Here is a 22982-nt window from a genome sequence, read left to right on the forward strand (position 1 = left end):
AATAAATACCATTATACCCCAAATACTGGGGTACTAGAACCTTGTTACAAATTCAATGGGATTCTCTCTGAAAGGGTTTGTTATGTGTGAAGGAAAAAGAATTTATAATAAAGAAATGTTCTACAAATTTAAACATATACTATTTTAATGGTATCCAACTGCACCACTATATTGTTCAAAAATAAATTCACTCAATAAATTTATTTCTTAACTCAGTTCTGGGTTCTGGCCCTGAGCTTTGTTGCTCAGGGCTAATGCTCTACACCACTTTAAGCCACAGGTCCACGTATTTTTTTTTTTTTTTTTTTTTTTTTTGGTTTTTGGGTTTTTTTCTGTTGATTAGTTAGAAATACGTCTTATGGACTTTCTTGCCTGGGCTGGCTCTGAACCACAATCCTCAGATCTCAGCCTCCTAAATAGCTAGGATTACAAACATGAGCCACCAGCATCTAGAAAATGATATTTTACTTACAATCATGGCTTGTCATCTTTTATAGTTACATTTTACCATTTTCAAAGAAACTACAGGGGCCCTTGCTATCTTCTGGTACATAGTTCCAACGAGATGGCATAAAGTTCAGCACTGTAGTGCAGATGCTTGATTCATCTTTTCTTCATAACTTTTACTAAAAACTTGAAGTAGTCAACAAATTTCAAATTGTTACTTTATCACTTCAATTGAGCACATTCATTTTCACCTTTATTTTAGGGCACCATCTGCTTCTGGAAAAGCAGATTCTCAAAAAATTATGAGCAAGTAAACATCCTATCATACAGCAATTTATGTACAAGTCAACATAACGGGACTCTGAATTTCTCTCCAACAACAGAGCTACATAATTTGCCACAGGAATTTAAATTTTTGTTTGGAAATTTTGTTCATTTGTTTTGACAGCACTTGGTCAAAACAGTGTGCAATAAATCTGCTAATAAGGTGGGCCTCTATATCCTTAGATTCAAAATCAAGCACAACCACAAAAAACGCAAATGAAGAATAAGAGAATTAGTAATGTTAGTATGCCAATTCTCAGTTTGCATATTAGGTTTCAGTTGCTTCTATGAAGTTAGACCAAATGTCTTACATAAATGTTTTCTAAAATATTTCACAAATCTAAAATTATTTGTTTCTGTATCACAAGAGTCTTAATACAAATGTTTTATCTTTAGAAACTGCTGATTAACTTACCCTTGAAGGAGGAGATAAAGCATAAACACATATCATACCCAGTGCCAGAGAGCATTTGGCTACAAAATACAATCTCTTTGCTACCTCAGAGACTGAAGAATTTGAAAATGCCTTACGTCACAAGAGATACTGGACTCAAGTTATCAGCAATGTGCTGTAAAGCCTACTGAAAGTTAGCAAATGCTTCCTGAGCAAGGAAACAAAGTATTCATACTTTTTTTTTTAAGCACTGAAATATTTTTAAAAATTAACATTGCCACATTTTCCCATGGCATACAACTCTTTTCTGCAAGGCCAAGAACATGCCATAATCTTTGTGTGTATGTGTGGCCAGTCCTGGGGCTTGAACTCAGGACCTGGGCTCTGTCCCTTTGTCTCTCTATGCTCAAGGCTAGCGATCTACCACTTGAGCCACAGCGTCATTTGCAGCTTTTTCTGTTTATGTGGTACTGAGGAATCAAAGCCAGGGCTTCATGCATGTAGGCAAGCACTCTACCAACTATGCCACATTCCCAGCCCCCATCTTGACACCATTGCAATTAGGCATCTAAAAGTCATTAGTTTGTGACATTTACTGAAAATTATATCCATACCAAGAACTGAAGGTAAAGAACACTGTAGTAAAGTGATAGTTCTTAAATTATCATTTACAGATTACTATGCCAATGAAATTGCAGAACATGAAATCAGGTGTACTTCAACACATTCATAATAAAGACTCAAGAAGAAAATTTCACTTGCAAAATCAAAAATAATAAGAGAGGGCTGGGAATATGGCTTAGTGGTAAAGTGCTTGCCTAGCATGCATGAAGCCCTGGGTTCAATTTCTCAGTGGTGCTGTGGCTCAAGGGGTAGAGCACTAGTCCTGAGCACAAAGAGGCTGAGGGACAAAGCCCAGGCCCTAAGTTCAAACCCCAAGACCCGAAAAAAAAAAAAAAAGAAGAAGAAAAGAAAAGATCTCCAAAAAGGAACTAGTATTCAGTGAGAAAAGAGCCCAGAATAAATGGAGAGAAAATTCCTTTAGGAGGAGAATAAGGAAGCTTAGCACAGAAGTGAAAAAGAAACGAGGGTATGGTGTTCTGTTCTAGAAGAAATAAAAAGCAAATTTCAATTAAATTTTTAAAAGTTTCAATAAAATGAAGTGTTTATGGTGTTAAATGGTAAGGCCTTGAATACATATTTTTATTCTTTATATGCATGCATGCATGCATATATACAGCAAAAAAATCCAATATATTTGGTAATTATCTAGTTATTATGAGGCCTTGCCAAAGGATGAGACCTTGTCAATAAGATAAAGAGAAAATCCCTGTGGAGAGTACGGTTTGAAGAGGTACAATTGAACTCAAATCAAAGTTCTACAAGGTTAGTTGTATACCATAGGACAAGCTGCTTCACATGCCTGAATCTCAGTTTCTTAAAAAGGATGAAGCTGACATTACTGCTTATTATGATTATTATAAGGAGAAAGGGGAATTGTGTATTCTCTAGCACAGTGACTGGAACTAAGAAGTCAATAAGTGTATTTTTTTTATTTTATATTGTTGTCAATCTCCACATTAAAAAATATCTATCAATAATTCAACAGAGAAAAGTGATCTACAAGTATTTATCTCTTCAAAGCCAATTATCTGAAAATGCAGAAATTTCTTTGTGGGAAAAAAAAGCTATTTTTATGTACTACTAAGACTGTAAACTGGAGGGCTAGGAATGTGGGTTAGTGGTAGAGTGCTTGTCTCACATGCATGAGGCCCTACATGCATGAAGTACCACATAAACAAAAGAAATAAAATTAACTAAAACAAAAAAAGATTGTAAACTGTAATGGTCCATGTTCTGGAAAGAAATTTGCCAGTATCTAGCAGTAAAATACATGTACTTTTTGACTTAACTTTCACTCTAGATGTGTATTAAAAGTGTGCCTTTTGGTGCTGGTGGCTCACGCCTGTAATCCTAGCTACTAAGGGGGCTGAGTCTGGGGATCAAGTTCAAAGCAAGCCTGGGCAGGAAAGTCCATGAAACTCCTATCGCCAATAAACCACCAGAAAACCAGAAGTGGCACTGTGACACTTCAGCCCTCAGCTGAAGAGAGCTGAGGGACAGCACCCAGGCCCAGAGTTCAAGTCCCATGACCGGGAAAAATAAATAAACAAATAAAAAGAGTGTGCCTTTTAAGTATTCAGGATCATACAAAAAGATTCTATATAGGGGCTGGGAAGTTGGCTCAGTGGTAGAGCGCTTGCCTTGCATGCATGAGGCCCTGGGTTCGATTCCTTAGCACCACATAAGCAAAAAGAAAAAAGCCGGAAGTGGCGCTGTGGCTCAAGTGGTAGAGCGCTAGCTTTGAGCTGAAGAGCTGAGGGACAGCGCTCAGGCCCAGAGTTCAGGCCCCATGACGGGACCCAAAAAAAAAAAAGATTCGATATAGCCTTATCAGAACATTACATGAGAGGATTAAAAAGTTCAAAATAGTTTGTAAAATTATAAAATGGTACCAAAAAGATAAAGAAGTCATTTCTATTTTACTATATATTCTTGTCTATTATTAATTTTTTAACCTTCATAAGTTAAAAAGTATTTAAACCATTCAAGCCCCACAACCAACAAAAAAAAACTAAATCAAATAATTGCAATTGAGCGCACTGGTTTTTAGATATGTATATTCATTATTTTTGTAATTCAGTATTCTCTCACAAAGGAAACATTTGCTCTTTTTAATGTAAATGTTTAACACATATTAAATTCTCTCTCCTAAGTAATACAATCTCACAGCATTAGCTGATAGCTAAATTATTCACTGGCCACTGAACTGGCACTCTTCCGTGGTAACACACACACTGATAATAATACTGGGTGCTGAATTCCATTATAAGGAAGATGTTGAAGACTCAGAACCAAATAGGCACAAATGCTGTGAGGTGTATGAGGTTAAGGCTAATTTCTACCCTATGACATAGTGTCACTCTATTGCAGAGTACATTTGAGGCTATACAACAAGGTTACTTATAGCTCAAGGAAAATACTGATAACATTTGAGATTAAAGACTTTCATTCAATAGAACAAAAAGACCTAACAAACAAGAATAAGCCACTTTAGAACACAGCTTTCCGAACTTGGTAAAATGACAGGTCAGTCTGGTTTACATTGGCATCATTATATTTGTTCTATATTTTACAGCTACAATGTACAAAATTAAACTCATTTTATGACCAAGCTTTTAAAAATGCATTTGCCCTATACCTGACAAATAATGTTTACTGAGCACTTACACATTACTCAAAGTCATATAACTTAATGCCATACCAGTAATAGTACTGACTTTAATCCATTAATGTACAAAAGTTAAAGTTAAAGAAATCTCTGGGCTGGGATTATGACTTAAGTGGTACAAGTCTTGCCTAGGAAAGATAAGGCTCTGAGTTCAAACCTCAATACCACCAAAACATATTTCTTCAATACATTGACATAACATTGACATAAAATATTTAGGATACTTATACTTCATACCTTAAAAGTTCATGGATGGGAGTCAGTTTCAAAAGGAAAGCACTAGTAATTACTAAATAGACTTCAAGGCAAGGCTGAGCAATAGTGTTGGGCTACTACTATAAAGCGTAATCTGGGGCTGGACTCAATGACTCAAGCCTGTAATGCCAGGAGCATTTCAAGCCCAAAACAAATCAGGTACGGTGGTACAATTTACAGACATATTGGTCAAGCTACATTCTTAAAAATCTGACATATAGTAATAATTACCACTAAAGTTCTTACTATTAAAGTTCTCAATCGTGAGATCAAATGGGAAGGGAGGTGATTATAAGCATAAAAACATCAAGGGGAAGCCAGCTCAAACCTGCAACCAGCAGCACTCAGGAGGCTGAGGCTGTGATATCCAATTCAAAACCAATCTGGCATACATAGCAAGACTCTGAGTCAAAAATTCAAATGTACATACAGAACAAAGTAGGGGAGGAAGAGAGGAAGGAAGGGTGGAAGGAAGGAAGGAAGGGGATCGGTGGCTCACACCTGTAATCCTAGCTTCTCAGGAAGAAGAGATCTAAGGACCATGGTTCAAAGCCAGCCTGGGCAGGAAAGTCTGTGAGACTCTTATCTCCAATAAACAACCAGAAAAACTGGAAGTGGCATTGTGGCACAAGTGGTAGATAGAGCACTAGCCTTGAGCTGAAGAGCTGAGGGGCAGCACCCAGGCCCAGAGTTCAAGCCCCACTACTGACCAAAAAAAATCAAGAGACCCCCAAGTAACCAAAACAATTTTAAAAAGGAAGAAAAAGTTTTAAGAGCTCAAGCTTCCTGATTTAAAAATCTAATTTAAAACTCTATTATAAAGCTGCAATCAACAAAACAGTGCGCTGCTAACATAAAGACAGAATCAAAAAAAAAAAAAACAGAAAAACTCTTGAGTGTATGTACAGATGGTACAAAGCTACCATATACAGAAAGAATAGTTTCTTCTCTAAGTGTTTGGAAAACTGGATATTCAGGAAGAGAAGAATGGAACTTGTATCTTTACCTTAGTACTATAAACAAAAATTAAGTCAAAATGGATCCAAGATCTAATGATATCAAATCCTTTTTAATTTTTGGCAGGAGAGTGTGCACATATGTGTGCATGCACCAGTCTTGGGTATTAAACTCTGGCACGGTTGTTTCTAGTATAGCATTTCGCTATGCAGAGATGGGAACAGGTAGACTTTGCTGCCCGGGCTGATTTTGAACTGTGATCATTTGGATCTCTGCCTCTTGAATACCTAGGATTACAGAAGCCTACCTAACATTTTGTGTTTTTAAAACACACACAGGGCTAGGAAGATGGCTCAGTGGTAGAGTGCATGCCTTGCATGCATGAGGCCCTGGGTTCGATTCCTTAGCACCACATAAGCAGAAAAAGCCAGAAGTGGCACTAGGGCTCAAGTGGTAGAGCACTAGCCTTGAGCTGAAGAGCAGAAAGACAGCACCCAGGCCCAGAGTTCAGGCCCCAGGAGACACAGACAGTTATCTCCCTCTCTCTCTCTCTCTCCCCCTCTCCCCCTCCCTCCCTCCCTCCCTCCCTCCCTCCCTCCCTCCCCCTCCCTCTCCTCTCTCTCTCTCTCTCTCTCTCTCTCTCTCTCTCCTCTCTCTCTCTCTCTCTCTCTCTCTCTCTCTCTCTCTCTCTCTCTCTCTCTCTCTCTCTCTCTCTCTCTCTCTCTCTCTCTCTCTCTCTCTCCTCTCTCTCTTGGTGGTAATGGCCCAGTTGGGAAAGGGACTGATTAGCAAATTCAAGGTCATGAGTTCAAACCCCAGTACTAAAAAAAATAAAAGAAAATTTGAGGAGGGAATGATGGGTAGCAGTTAGGGTGAGTGATGGGGAAATGCAAAGGGAAGCTAAAACAAAAGGAAAGATCAAAAGGTTATTGAAAGATAAACATTGTAATCTTCCATTCACAGATGACCAGCCTAAGTAGCCCACTAACATCATAGAATGTGACAAGGTAGGTTTTTTTTTATGTTCTACTTTAGGATTAATGAAAGGCTGCATTCCAGTCTATGGTAGGTCAGGAAGTCATTCCTAGAAGAATAAAATCTCTAGCTTACAAAGGCCAGTAAGCCAAGCCCTAGAGGTCAATGGGACTTATGAACCTCCCCCAACCTCAGGACAGGGTTCTCATGGCTGGTCCGAGATCGACTTAACATTCTAATCCCCTTTACAACAATAAAAACCTGTGCTGGGGTAAAAAGTCTTTCTCACCCTAAGAATGGCTTGCTTTCAATTGCAAGAGTTATTTCTTTCCCAAAAACTTTTAAAAAGGGGCTGGGAAGTGGCTCAGTGGTAGAGCACTTGCCTTGCATGCCTGAGGCCCTGGGTTCGATTCCTCAGCACCACATAACCAAAAAGAAAAAAGTCGGAAGTAGCGCTGTGGCTCAAGTGGTAGAGCGCTAGCCTTGAGCTGAAGAGCTGAGGGACAGCGCCCAGGCCCACAGTTCAGGCCCGACGACGGGACCCAAAAAAACAAAAAAACAAAAAAAAAACTTTTAAAAAAACTACAGGGAAAAAGTTTCATGACATTACTTAGCAATTATTTCTTGGATATAACATTGGAATACAAGAAATAAGAGCAAAAAATGTTTCCTGAGATCTGGGTATCTCTGTTCAAGGTCCCCACAGCAAAGTCCCTGAGACTGATCTCTAATCATCAAAAGGCCAAAAGTGGCTGTAGTAGTAGAGCAAAAAAGCTCAGGGACACTGCCTAGTCATTCAAACCCCAGAACCAGTCCCCACACACATAGACACCCACACACACAGAACCTGAGTTCAAAACCTGCCCCAGGAATGTAATGAGACCTTGACTCCAAAAAGAAGAAATCAAAAACAAAGTAGGAAATTTAAGTAACCATGCTTTGAAAAAAAGAAAACAAAAGATGCTCTATTATGGAGTGCCTCATATAAAAGATGGATTCTTTTTCTGGGTCTTTCTGTGGGCCTTAATTTTGTTACAGAAGCCTCTCCTTTGCTATTCTTGCTTAAAGAAGAATTAGTATGCCCTAAATAAAAACTAAATAAACTGTTCAACATTCCATACTTTTTGGTGGCTTTCATAGGCATACACAGGAAGCTCTCTGTCTATTGTTTCTGCTGTTGTTCCAGGGTCTTGGGCAGGTTAGGCAAGGGCTCTACCACTGAGCTACAGCCTCCACTGTGGAAAGCATATTTTAGTTCAATAACAGTTAATGCTAAAACAGTGAGGAAGAAGAGAATATGACTGCTTAATAGGGTATTTCCCAACCCACTTTCTTGTCTCTGTGCTCTATAATGCCTCAGAACCATAGACTAAAATTGTACATTAAAAAAGACAGAGAGAGAGATTCATGACCCAAATGTTCCCACCACACCTCATAAATAGAGCACCTTCTGCTACTGAAACCTTTTATGCATTCACAAGCCCTACGTGTTCCTGACAGAAACCATAGTCAAGCAGCTGAATTTAGAACATGCTGACCTTGAGCAAATCAATGCCCTTAGCATGTACTTCTGGCTTCTATCACTGCAAGAGCTAGACAGCCTCACCATCTATAGTAGTCAACAATTTCTGGCCTCTCCCCTGTCTATTTTAAGATATCCCTACTACATTTGTGTTACACAGTTCAGAGAAACACATGAACCCTGGAAACTGGGGTATGGGTTCCTACTGGGCTGATCTTGAAAATACTCTAATTGGTACATTTCTACTTCCTGTCTTCATATAAACATACAATATCTTTTTAACAAAGAATGAAAAGAAAATACAAGACATTTTGGCTTATTACCTAATCAGACTTAAAAGTAACAGAGTCATAAGCAAAGACAAATGGCAGGATTCTAAACGTAAAGTGCAAACAATAGTGAAATACTTAATAAGCCACTGATATTTTTAAGCAAAAAAATAATTAAATAAGGGTTTTTTGTTTTAACTCTCAACCAAAAAGTATCAAATAATGGCTAGGGATACCACAGTGCTAAAATCTGATATGGGGAATAATGTGGAACCCAAATAAAGTGAAGTCATTTACTAACAAGGAAACTAAATATAGGTCCAAGCAGCTGAAGCTGGGAGTTTATGTAATACACTAGCCAACCGCGAAAAGCTCTCAAGACTCGATCTATAATGTACAAGGAAGAAAAGAAAGCAGTATTCTTTTCATGCCATTAAAGAAGATTTTAAAATGAATTTTCCAAAAAATCAACTAAAAAGCTGATCTTTATGCTTTGTTAAACTGAAAAATAATGTCAGGAACAGAGAAATCAACTAAATCTAATTGTGTGAAATTAAATAAGATCTGCTACCCTATACAACAGCAAGTTACCTTTTAAGCTATCAAAAGTTTTAAAATAGTATCTAGCTCTCTTATATTAAAAACTATACCATCCAAAATATACTAGGAGTCTCACAATATTGCTAATTCCTAATATATTTTAACAAAGGTAATTATCACTAGGTGACATAAGATTCCTTCTGACAATCTTTTGATAGTAGAGCATGTATGTATGCAATTTTTTTTTTTTTTGGTTGGTTGTGGGGCTTGAACTCAGGGCTTGAGCATTGTCCCTGCGCTCAGCTCAAGGCAAGCGTTCTACCGCTTAAGCCACAGCGCCACTTCCGGTTTTCTAGTGGTTTGGAGATAAGAGTCTCACAGACTTTCCTGCCCAGGCTGGCTTTGAACCACGATCCTCAGATCTCAGCCTCCTGAGTAGCTAGGATTACAGGCATAAGCCATCAGCACCTGGCTTATGTATGCAATTTTTGCTAATTAATTTCTCCTTTACTTTGTCCAAGGTACTTTAGGATATACTTGCAAGAAAGCTAATGGGCATAATCACAAATAATGCAAACAAAGCCAAATGAACAGAAAATAACTACCTCTTTTGTTCTAACAAGTTCTAGCAATACGCTAGGCATGTCCTAGTCTGTCTAGTTAACTTATCAGAGCTCAAGACTGTTACCATTACTGCTCTGTAGAATATACCAGACCATAAATTCATTCAAGCTGAAATGAAAATAAGTTAACCTCAGAAAAGTAAGCAAATAATGAGGTAAAATATTTAAATTATGCAACTACAAATTTTAAAACTTTTCATAGTGGGCACCGGTGAATCATGCCTGCAATTCTATCTATTCAGAATTGAGGATCACCGTTTCAAAGCCTGTCCAGGAATGAAAGTCTCTGAGGCTCTTAACAATAAAAATTAACTACCGGAAGTCCAGAAGCAGAGCTGTGGATCAAGTGGTAGAGTGCTAACCTTGAGCAAAAACGTTCAGGGACAGCTCCGGCCCTAAGTTTAAGCCCTAAGACCAGCACACAAAGAAAAAATAATCATACTCACAAAGAAATCTTTGCTATTTTGAATGTTGGTAACCATCAGCTAGCCTCTCAAACTACAGTACTCCAGGTTAGTGTTCTACTCATTATGGCATGTATCAACATTTATATGGAAACTATTTTCTTCTTCAAATTCCCCCTACAAGGAAGTGGAGCTGTGGTTCAAGTGGTAAAGCATTAGCCTTGAGCAAAAGAACTCAAGGACAGTGTCATGGTCCTGAGTTCAAGCCCCAGGTAAATTAAAAAATTTTTAAATCCCTGACAAACTCTCCCATAGAACCAATACCAAAGTATGTAGAGGTGAAAAATAAATAAATTAAGCATATACATATCTATTTTCATGGGAGTTATATAAATACATTTAAATCCTAAAACCACTAATTACAATAACAGAATTTTTCTAAATGTTCATTTACATGTCTTTAAACTCCCAAGTGCTGAGATGACCAAAGGTAAATACAGAAATTGCTATAAAAACTTTTCCAACATTTAGACTTGCATTTGATCATCAATCAATAGCATTCCTTTGTCTTCAAGTGGTCAGATATCTTTAGCTAGGAAGTAGTGATTTCTATTGTCCTTGAGCCAATTTTATGCCTCCATTTTTCAAATCATTTTAAAACTTCAGGCCTAAATGGCTCTTTTCTTCACTATATATCCACACAAAATACCTCATTTAGCAAAATTCAAAATTCAAAATTAAGTAGCCAAAAGTAATTGTCACCTACCTGTAGTACCGGGATTGTAGGTATGTTGAACAAACAGTCTTTGATACATGACTAGCCGACCCAAAGTCTATTACTTTAACCCTGTAGGGCTGCCGAACAGGATCCACCAACATAATATTCTCTGGTTTGAGGTCAGCATGAATTAACCCGAGACTTTTCAATTTTTTCAGTGCAGTGGCTACTTGCTGAAGAATGGGCCGAATCACTTTTAGTGGAAGAGGACTGAATTTATTTTGTTTCAGAAAATCATACAAGTTTTGTTCCAGCATCTCAAAGACTAAGCAAGTATGGTTACGGTGCTGAAAGCATTCATAAGCTCGTACGAAGTTATATTCATCAGCATTTTCAGTGCTGAGCCTTGCCAATATGCTCACTTCTATTTGACCTTGACGAGCATAAGAAGGGTGATTCTTCAAAATTTTGATTGCTACAATTTCATTTGTCCCTCTTTTCCAGCACTTAACAACCTGACCAAAAGTGCCTCGACCCAGAAAATCAAGGACTTCATACGTGTTCTTTATGGAACATAAGACTTCGTGTTGTACTAACTGATAGTCACCTTCTCCAGTGGTACAATTCTGTTTTGATCCTGTGGTAGCTGTCACAACTGTCACTGGATTTCCCATGTTGGTTTGCAACATTGCAGGAAGTATGGACAGTTCATCGACAATCTGCATTGCGCTGCTATGATTATCCAATTCCTCACTCTTGCGCTTCAATCCACATCGCTGGGGGCCCTCTAGGAAATGTAACCTGTGTCGCCACGCCCCAATCTGAGGTACCTCTATTGAGGCTTGCTGCACTGGAGCTGCTATGACCTTTGTAGCACCTGCAGTGTTTTTGAAAACAACAGCACTTGTCTGCAATGAAAAACTGTGTCCTCGAGGTCTATTAAATGGTATCTTTGTCTGAAAAGCACTACCCTTTGTGAGAGGATGAGAATTTCCAAAGTTTCTACCATTCACATAGGTCCGTGGATAGTTTCTTTCCTGGAAAACACAACTGCTTGGCTCTACTTTGAGTTTCTTCACACTACAAAAGGCACTTGACTGAGTTTGATAAACGTATGGTGGGTAGACCAAGACTTGTGAGGCCATACCTACAAGAGATGAAAAGCAAATATTAGTCAAAAAAATAAAGGAAAAAAATCCTCAAATTTAAATCTCAACAAGGAAACACTCAGGGGCAAATTCATAATTTGGTAAAACAAACAACAATTCCATTAAATTTTTCCCCCTGGAGACATGTGGTAAAAAATAATGCATTCTGGTCAGATGTGATAACACCTGTATCCCCAGTCCTCAGGTGGTAAAAATGGAGATAGGGGTATTGAGAGGTCAAGGTTAGACTGGGTTACATTTAAAAATAAATAAATAGGGGGGTGGGGGAGGATATGAAGGGATGGGAAGGGGAAACAAAGGAGGAGGCTACAATGCTTGATAAGAAATGTGCTCATTATCTTCCCCGTGTAATTGTAACCCCTCTGTACAGTATTTTCACAATAATAAATAAATAAATAAAATGAAGGGAAAAAAAGGAAAATCTATGAAACAAGCTAGAAGCATGACTCAAGTAGTAGAGCACTGCCTAGCAAGTTCTAAGCTGAGTTCAAACCCCAAAAAAGAAAAAAAAATTATCAACCAATAAAGACGTAAAATATACATTATATAAACAGTTTATCATCAGATTCCTAAAGCCTAGAGCTGAATAATTGCCTTAGACAACATAACTTCGTGTGTGTGTGTGTGCGTGCGTGCGTGTGTGCGTGCGTGCGTGCGTGTGTGTGTGTGTGTGTTTTGTTGGTAGTGGGGCTTGAACTCTGGGCCTGGGTGCTACCCCTCAGCTCTTCAGCTCAAGGCTAGCACTCTACCACTTGAGCCACAGCACCACTTCCTGTTTTCTCAGTGGTTTATTGGAAATAAAGAGTCTCACAGACTTTCATGCCCAGGCTGGCTTTCAACCAGGATCATCAGAACTCAGCCTCCTGAGTAACTAGGATTGCAGGCGTGAGTGACCAGCGCCCGGCTAAACTTCATGTTTTAAAATGAAAAAGGAGCTGGGAAGGTGGCTCAATGGTAGAGCGCTTGCCTTGCTTGCGTGAGGCCCTGGGTTCGATTCCTCAGCACCACATAAGCAAAAAGAAAAAAAGCTGGAAGTGGCGCTGTGGCTGAGTTAGCCTTGAGCTGAAAAGCTGAGGGACAGCACTCAGGCCCAGAGTTCAGGCCCCATGACCGGACCCAAATAAATAAATAAATAAAATGAAAAAGGATGACATTTTATAAACAGCTGATCCTACATTCTACCTGCTAATAATATTATCCTTTGATTTTTTTGGGGGGGAGGGGTGCTAGTATTGGGCCTTGAACTTAGGGCTTCGATGCTGTCCCTGAGCTCCTTTGCTCAAGGCTACCTGAGACATAATTCCACTTCAGGCTTTGTGGTTAATTGGAGAAAGGAGTCTCATACTTTTCTGCCTGGGCCTGGCTTCAAACCTTGATTCCTAGATCTCAGCCTCCTGAGTACCTAGTATATCAGGCATTAACAATGGTACCTGGTTATCCTTTGATCTAAAAGAGCATTTATTATACAACAAAGACAACTTAGTAACTTTCTACCCAGTAACCCGTATGTTGCCTCTTTTCCTAAATTTTTATTATGTGGATATTTTTTAAGACATTCTCTAAACAACAGACCTTAGTTCACTTATTTTTGAAAAGTAGGTTATACCTATATTTGAAAAATAGGTTATATTTTAAATCATTCTAAGTTCCCAAACTAAATGACATTCTCTGTATTTTAGCCCTGCATCCATAAAGGAGTTGAGGTTAATGTGGGTAAAATAGCACACATTCTAACTACATGTTACCATTAAATGCAGAACGATTTTGTAAAAGATATTTTATCCCAATTTAACATAGATATGAAAAAAGATTTAATGCTTCTACCAGCATACTTGATTTTCTTCCCTATTGATTTTATTTATTGAGCTTAGAATTTATATAGCATGAAATCTAGCAACTGCTGACCTGTGTAACAGGTCACACAGTAACAATAAATTCTCAGTACCACAGCATGAAAAAAGAAATCTATTAAAATGAGCCACACAGGTACTCAATCTGCCATCCAATACAACTACATGCTCTATCACCCATAAACCTAAGTCTAACTAGCCATTTTCTAGAATCCTCACTTTAATACCCCATGTTCTATACTCATACAAAAGAAACTTGGAATTACCCTAATAGAAAAATCTTTATGCAAATACTCAATTATAAAAATAAGTAGACAACCGGGCTGGGAAGGTGGCTCAGTGGTAGTGCACTTGCCTTGCATGCATGAGGCCCTGGGTTCCATTCCTCAGCACCACATAAGCAAAAAGAAAAAAAGCCGGAAGTGGCGCTGTGGCTCAAGTGATAGAGCGCTAGCCTTGAGCTGAAGAGCTGAGGGACAACGCCCAGGCCAGAGTTCAGGCCCCATGACCGGACCCAAAAAAATAAAAATTAAAAAAAAAAATAAGTAGACAACCATGATACAGGAACTTTCATAATGTTCTATTTATGTGCTTCTGCAGATCTACCTTGAACAATTTGAATGTGAGCAAAGTAATGCACTTTATTCTTGTTCAAGACTCACCATTTACCCTCCAGAAAGAACAGGGCCTTCAGAGTCCTCAAAGCAGTGTCTATATTTTTCTAATTGCATGCATTACATTGTAATGTACATTTTTTGTATCTTTCACATTATATCAGATTCAAAGTATTTAGTAGATAGAGCTGTTGTTCAACAACTCTTAAAATGGTTGAATTCAAGACAACTTTATTCTTCACTAAATTATATACTATATTAACTGTGTAGTCTTTTTTTTTTTTTTTAATTCTTTTTTTTTTTTTTTTTTTTTTGGGTCCGGTCGTGGGGCCTGAACTCTGGGCCTGGGCGCTGTCCCTCAGCTCTTCAGCTCAAGGCTAGCGCTCTACCGCTTGAGCCACAGAGCCACTTCCGGCTTTTTTCTTTTTGCTTATGTGGTGCTGAGGAATCGAACCCAGGGCCTCATGCATGCAAGGCAAGCACTCTACCACTGAGCCACCTTCCCAGCCCTTAACTGTGTAGTCTTTATTTTCCTAAGTCACTAAGATCAACTCTTTAGCCTAGAAACAACATATTACCACCACAACATATAATATCTACTAGAAATAAGAGCTAGCACCTGAGTATTAACCATGCAACAGTATGACAAATGCTTTATGATATTTTATTTAATAATAGCAATATCTCTCAATTTGATACTAAGAAAATTAGCACTCAGAAGGACTGAGCAATTAGCACCATCACAAAGCTGTGATAAAAAAAAAAAAAGGAAAGCTAAATACCCTACATTTGACATTAAAGGCATAATTTGTCTAAAAAAAAAAAAAAAAATCAAAGCCAGTCACCAGTAGCTTCCACCTATAATCCTAGCTACTCAGAAGACTGAGACTGAGAACCATTGTTCAAAGCCAGCTGTGGCAGAAAAGTCTTTGCAACAATTGAACAACAAAATGCCAGAAATGGAGCTATGGCTCAAGTGGAAGAATGCCAGTCTTGGGCAAAAAAAAAAAAAAAAAAAACTAAGGGACAGCACCTGGGCCTTGTATTTGATTTTTCTGCATAGGCTTTTGAACCTCTGTCTTCCAGTGGGATGAGTACCTAGGATTACAGCGGAAAGCCACTGAAATGTAACTCCACCAAAAACCCTTTCTAAATATATTAAACTCATCAAACTAATGCACTTTTGTGGGTCACCCAATCTTATGCTCAATTACTTAGCATTGCAGCAGGTATGGTAGTGGACACCTGTAATCCCAGCACTTGGGAGGCAGAGATAGGAGAATTTAGTTCTAGGTCAACCTGGAACCCACCTCAAATAAATAAGTAAACAAACACTACTCTGATTCTCCTAATTTTTAAACTACTTATACTACCGATAGACACAGAAAGACAGTTAATAAAACTCACAGATAAAATATTTTTGTAACAGCCTCAGCTGTTAATCTGCATTATTTCAAAAGAACAAAAATTGGATGAATTTGTTCAAAGTACATGTGTGCATGTACAGAAACGTCACAATATTAAACTGTATACTAAGTTTTAACAAAGTAATTTTTCAGAAGAGAATTAAAATGATCTTTTTCTTCCTGCCTTGAATACAGCACTGAGGAATAGTGAATTTTGAGTTGGACATGATGGAACATGCCTACAATTATGCCCAGCGGGCTGGAAGGTGGCTCAGTGGTAGAACACTTGCCTTGCATGCATGAGCAAAAAGAAAAAAGCCGGAAGTGGCACCTGTGGCTCAAATGGTAGAGTGTTAGCCTTGAGCTGAAGAGCTGAGGGACAGAGTTCAGGCTCCATGACCAGACCCCCGCAAAAAAAAAAGTATGCCCAGCATTCAGGGGTCTGAGTCAGACAGATTACAAGATCAAAGCCAAGCTGGGCTATAAGACCCCTTCCCTATATAGGAAAAAAGAAAAAAAAAGCAACAACAAAAAGAAAAGTCACATTAATTTGCAATGTAGTGGCCTTCTTAAAACCTTAGGATAATAATAATAATCAAGCACAAAAAATTGGCAGAGCATAAAGATGGGAAGAACCGCATCCTTGTTGACATCATTAGTATGGCTCTTCAGGTGTGAGGAGAGAGCTCTGTTGGGGTGGGGGGGGGAATGAAGAAGGCAGGAATATTAAGACTTCCCCATATGGGCAGAAGGATCCTGTGATGACACATAGATTTGCTACAAGGGCCAACAGCTGCCAGTCCTTTTTTCCTTCCTTGGCTTGTGATAACATCACGCAATCCCTACCTCTGTCATCCAGAAACTCTGGTGACCCTGTACCCACAGAAGTCTTAGTGGTGGGCTGGGAAGGTGGCTCAGTGGTAGAGCACTTGCCTTGCATGCATGAGGCCCTGGGTTCGATTCCTCAGCACCACATAAGCAAAAAGAAAAAAGCCGGAAGTGGTGCTGTGGCTCAAGTGGTAGAGTGCTAGCCTTGAGCTGAAGAGCTGAGGGACAGCGCCCCGGCCCAGAGTTCAGGCCCCACGACCGGAACCCCCCCCAAAAAAAGGAAGTCTTAGTGGTCCCAGCAATAGCCAGAGTTCCCATAGATTAATAGCCTCACAGACTACAGACACATGAGTGGCAAGAATGACTTTTTTTTTGGGGGTGGGGGCGTCCGGTCGTGGGGCCTGAACTCTGGGCCTGGGCGCTGTCCCTCAGCTCTTCAGCTCAAGACTAGCATTCTACCACTTGAGCCACAGCGCCACTTCCAGCTTTTATTCTTTTTGCTTATGTGGTGCTGAGGAATCGAACCCAGGGCCTCATGCATGCAAGGCAAGTGCTCTACCACTGAGCCACCTTCCCAGCCCCAAGAATGACTTTTATAAATCACAGCACTTTGGAGCATTTTGTTAAACATGTCATCATGGCAGTAGCTAACTGACACAAACTGCTTCTCTGACCAAGACTCTGTCTGTGTAATGACCTGAGCTGGACGCTGAGCCCGATGCCAAACCTCCACTTCCCATTACTCTAGCCCACCTGCTGTGTACCATGGGAAAGTTTTAGACAGTTTCTAGGCCAGCTTCTTCATTTCTCAACTGAAATGTGGGATCATTTCCAAACTCCCTTTACTGGGAATTGAAAGTTATTTTGACCCTATCAGTTTTGCAGTAAGGATTGCTGATCCACTCCAGCTGTGGCCGGGCTTAGGACAGGCTGTGAAGCTCCAGACAAGGTTAACACGGTGATTTCCAAGAGGCCAGGTCAGAAGAACACACTTGCCTTGTTGCTTACACACCAGTGTTTGCAGTCCTGAGCTACCACGTGACAAGCATGACAAATGCTCTGAGGAAGCCAAGGGTATGAGAAAGGACCATGCATGGGTGCTCACAGCAGCTCACATGGTCCTCGAGCTTTCCCTGACAGTGACAAAAGTTTAAGGAAGGATCCTCCAGCCACTGTTCTTGCCCTCAGCCATTGAATCATTCTTTTGAGTTTCTCTAGAAATGACAGCGCCAAGAGAAGACATCATTCCCACAGTCACCACTGGATTCAATGGGCCTGTCTAATAAATGGTGGTTGCTTCACACCATTTCTTTGTCAGATATGGTGGAACATATTTGTAATCCCAAGGACTCAGGACCAAAAGGATTGCCAGAAGTGAAGGAAAGTTTACAAGTACAAGACCAGGCCCTGGGCAGAGTTATTGAAACCAATCTCAGAAATAAAATTTTTAGAGCAAAAGATTTGGCTCAAATGGTAAGAATGTTTGTGTAGCAAGCCTAGGGCTCCGGGCCACTAATATAAAAGTAAATAAACAGTAATATTTCACTTTTATAAACTGATTCTGAAAATATTGTTGTATAAAATACAAGATTCTGACAAACATGTGCTCTACAATATTTTTTTTTTTTTTTTTTTTTTTGTCGGTCGTGGGGCTTGAACTCTGGGCCTGGGCGCTGTCCCTCAGCTCTTCAGCTCAAGGCGAGCGCTCCACCACTTGAGCTACAGCGCCACTTCCGGTTTTCTGGTGGTTTATTGCAGATAGGAGTCTCACGGTCTCTCCTGCCCGGGCTGGCTTTGAACCGCGATCCTCAGATCTCAGCCTCCTGAGTAGCTAGGATTACAGGCGTGAGCCACCAGCGCCCGGCTTCTACAATATTTTTAAAGATATATACATATACATTTGTATAAGCACTGGGAATCTGTAGATACATAATGAAATTGTAAGAAGAATGAAGAAACTACTGGAGAAATAAAAGATTCGTTCTTCATGGTACATCGTGATTTATCATGAACACTTATTATTTGTTCAAAGTTTTGGCCTTGTGCTTGCTAAGCAAAGTACCTCCAACCCTTTTTGTGCTATTGTAATTTTTCAAATAGCAGTTCACTTTTCACCTGGACTTCAATTGTTTTTGTTGACATTTCTTATGTGGTTGGAATAAGTGGCACAAACAAGCACATCCAAATTTTTACTGGCTAAGATGAGGTCTTACAAAAACTTTTTTTGCTCAGGCAGACCTCAAACCACAATCCTCCCAACGAGGATTATAGGCATGAACTAGCATGCCTGGCTCCTCTTCTAAATTCTGAATCATCACAAAAATTTTATAGTTAGAGAAGACACAGGGCTCAGTTCAAAATTATTTTTAAAAAGATAGACAGTGGTAGCCAGGCGCGGGATGACTAACACCTGTAATCCTAGCTACTCAGGAGGCTTAGATCTGAGGATTGAAGTTCAAAGCCAGCCAAAGCAGGAAAGTCCGTGAGACTCTTATCTCTAATAAGCCACCAGAAAACCAGAAATGGTGCTATGGTTCAAGTGATAGAATGCTATCCTTAAGTGAAGATCTCAGGGACAGCACCCAGGCCCAGAGTTCCAGCCCCATGACTGACCAGAGTTAAATAAACACAATTTAAACTCAATTCTGATTCTGTAGGTATGTGATGAGGTCCAAGTATATACAAGCTCCTATGGTCGGGCTGGGAAGGTGGCTCAGTGGTAAAGCACTTGCCTTGCATGCCTGAGGCCCTGAGTTCGATTCCTCAGCACCACATAAGCAAAAAGAAAAAAGCTGGAAGTGGCGCTGTGGCTCAAGTGGTAGAGCGCTAGCCTTGAGCTGAAGAGCTGAGGGACAGCGCCAAGGCCCGAAATTAAGGCCCCACGCCCGGACCCAAAAAAAAAAAAACAAAAAAAACCAAGCTCCTATGGTCATTCTGACTCTCACTAAAATGTGAAACCTACTTTGTACAATTCAGAGACCTCATGTCCAAAAAAAAAAAAAAAAAATAGGGACTAGAATTAATGCACACCGTTTCCTTCCATTCCATGGGAAATTAAGGTGTAATCTGAATAATCACTGAGGTACAGGCAAGTGATTAAGAGAAATTAAAGAAAGTAATAATGTAATTTCTGAATCCTCCTCTTCCTGTCTTTTCTTTCCCAACATGCCAAGCTAGAAAGACAACCAACCAACCCAAGGACCCATTCTAGGCCAACTAAAGGAAGCTTAGAAAAAGTCATCACTCATCAACTAATTTTCAATCCTCGTGCTCTGAACCACTAATCTCAAAAGGAAATTTTAAAATATAAATTGGGAGAGAGCGAGGGAAGGGGTAACATTGTCCAAAAAGAAATGTACTCTTTACCTGCCTTATGTAACTATAACCCCTCTGTATATCATCTTTATAATAATAATAATAATAATAGAAATTAAACTGGGCACTGGTGTCTCACACCTGTAATCCTAGCCACTCAGGAGACTGAGATCTGAGGATCACAGTTCTAATCCAGCCTGGGCAGTAAACTCTGTGAGACTCTTATCTCCAATGAACCACTCAGAAAACCAGAAGTGGCACTATGGTTCAAGTGGTAGAGAGCTTGCCTTGAGCTGAAGAGCACAGGGACAGTGCCTAGGCCCAGAGCTCAAGCCCCACAACAACAAAATTAAAATAAATATAGATATACATATCACACATTCCCAGACATCTGAAAAAGGTAGAGGTGATATGCTATAAACAGTTATAATAGATTGCAAAGACAAAATGTAAATTACTAATTAACTTGATTACTGACATTCCCTGCCACATTAAGGTATTAAGTCTTCTGCATCTCTTACCCTCTCCATCAGATAAACTAATAAGCATATAAGACTATCTTATGCACAGTGTTTATGAATTATATACTGTGCTATTATGTACAGGAATTACTAAAGCCTGAAGGTAGAGACCAAAATACTGTTTTGGTACAGTATTATTTTCTATTCTTTTTCATTGCAATATATACTGTGTTACACTCTGCAGCTACATTATTCATGCCTTTGTCATTTGTTCTTATCAACTAAGGAAGTTAGTTTTGAAATACCATCCCTTAGGAAGCTAGGACTGCCTATAAAATATTACTCAAGAGTATAGTAAAGACTCTTACTAGGGTAACCATTAAGCTTCTAGTCCTTGAGTTTAATTATTTCAGGTACTTCAACCTGATATATGCTAAATGTTTGTGTCCTCTCAAAATTTCTATGTTGAAACCCAACTTCCAAGATGATGATACTTAGAAGTGAGGTCTTTAGGAGGTAACTAGGTCATAAGAGCTCCTTCCCCGTTAACAGGAAAGATGCTCTTATAAAAGAAGCCTTTCAGACACAGTGGCTCTCAGCCTGTAATACTCGGGAGACTGAGATCTGAGGACTGCAGTTCCAAGGCAGCTCAGGCAGGAAAGACTGTGAGGCTCTTACACTTAAGCAAAAGAAGCTCAGGGATATCTCCCAGGCCCTGAGTTCAAGTCCAGGACTGGAATGAAAAAGACTTTCCTAATCTACTTTGGAGGCCAGGATCCAGAGGATTAGTTTGAAGGCAGACTGGGCAAGCAAGTCTGAGAGATTCCATCTTCAAAAATAACCAGCAAACCAGGGACTGGTGGCTGGCTCACATCTGTAATCCTAGCTACTGAGAAGGCTGAGATCTTAGGATTATGGTGAAAGCCAGCACAGGCAGAGAAGTCCCTGAGATTATCTCCAATTAACCACCAAAAAGCCAAAAGTGGAGATATGGCTCAAGTGGTAGAGCACTAGCCTTGAGCAAAGAAGCTCAGGGACAGTGCTCAGGCCCTGAGTTCAAGCTCCAGGACTGGAAGAAGAAAAAAACAAAAACAGCAAAAGGGGTTGGAAGCATGGTTCAGTTGGTGTGGTGCTAGCCTCTGAGCAAAAGCAAAAGCACAGGTACCGAGTCCAAATTCTGATCTGGACCTTTAAAAAAATAAAAGAACAGTAAAAAGCTAGGCTAGAAACATGGCTTAGTTGGTAGAACAAGCAAGTTGAGCATGGCTGAAGCCAAGTTCAAATCCTAGTACACTAGAGGTAGGGTGGTGGCAGACAGGCTTTGGTGATGGTAGTGGTAGCTCAGACCTGTAATCTAACAAAGCCAGACTTTGGCTATATATCAAGACCCTGTTCCTAAAATTAAAAAAAAAAAAAATTAAGAGAGAGAGAAAGAGAAAGAGAGAGAGAGAGTTATCTCAGGGAGCTTGTTACCCCTTCCACGTGTTGAAATCATAGCTAGAAGGTAGATACATCTTTGAAGTAGAGAGAAAGCCTTCACTAGACACTGAATATGCTGTTGCCTTGAGCTTAGATCTTTTTTTTTCAGGTACAAAAGTATGCCCAATAAACTTTTTTTTAATAAATTACTCAGTCCAAGTTTTGTGGTAGAAATCAAATGGACTATCACATAAGTTTACCCTTTCCCTCTGTAAAGGCTAAATCCCATCTGATCCCTCTCCAAAGGTTCTCATCTTTTCACACTGATCAAACCAGCAATGTAACCAATAGTGACACCCACAATCCTGGGTCTGACCACTGCTAGATACAGTAAAATGTATATGTCTTTTTTGCTGTTGTTTTGGCATTGGGGAAACAGGTTCTGTCCACATAGCCCTAGGATGGCCTCTTTCAACTCTCCTGCTTAGCCTCCCAAGTTACAAGAATCCAGGCATGTGTCACCATACCCACTTATCATCCTCATGTTTTATTACACATAATATCTAGCTTTCTGAAAGAGGGGATAGAGATGCTTTACTAATGTAGTCAATTTATTACTTAATATGAAATTTCTGAATTATTTTCTGTCAAATTCTGGTATGGAATAGGGCTTTTTTATTAAATATACTCTGACATGACAAAGAGATTTAATAATAAAAAGCAATGATGTCATGCATTTTCCTTGCTCAGTTTTCCTCTACTTGTCTAAATCTCTACTTTTCATATCTTCTCCTTTTTGGAAAATATGGTTATGTGTATATATAACACAATTTTTTTTTAATTTGCCTTTACACTATTTTTAGGTGTTCTATTCCGTGGCATAAAGTCCATTCACAATGCTGTGTGAGCATCACCATCATTCTCACATCCCTCTCATTAGTCAAACTCTGTACACACTAAACAGTAATTCCCTATCTTCTCTCCTATAGCAATCACTATATTCTGTTCATCGACTATGACTAGTCTAGGTACTAACTACACTCATACAATATTTGCCTTTTGTGCCTTACCATAAGGTTCATTCAAGTTGTAGTATGTGAAGGGATTTTCTTCCTTTGTAAGGCTAAACAGTATTTGATAGTATGTATGCACTACATTTTGTTTATACATTTATGGACACTTGGGTTGCTTCTACACTAT

The 22982-nt window shown here is 39.4% G+C and overlaps 1 protein-coding gene across 6 annotated transcripts in view; it reads right to left on the bottom strand.

The window, feature by feature from the left end:
• Positions 1-22982, bottom strand: part of Hipk3 (homeodomain interacting protein kinase 3) — a 100715-nt gene that overhangs the window by 44593 nt on the left and 33140 nt on the right. For all 6 annotated transcript variants that reach the window (XM_070032637.1, XM_070032633.1, XM_070032636.1 and 3 more), the window contains exon 2: positions 10769-11867. In XM_070032637.1, coding sequence (XP_069888738.1) covers positions 10769-11867 — 1099 coding nt within the window. The remainder of the gene's footprint in view (positions 1-10768; positions 11868-22982) is intronic.

This window comes from Dipodomys merriami, unplaced genomic scaffold, assembly GCF_024711535.1.
Source record: "Dipodomys merriami isolate MVZ:Mamm:240054 unplaced genomic scaffold, mDipMer1.0.p SCAF_21, whole genome shotgun sequence".
Classification (NCBI taxonomy): domain Eukaryota; kingdom Metazoa; phylum Chordata; class Mammalia; order Rodentia; family Heteromyidae; genus Dipodomys; species Dipodomys merriami.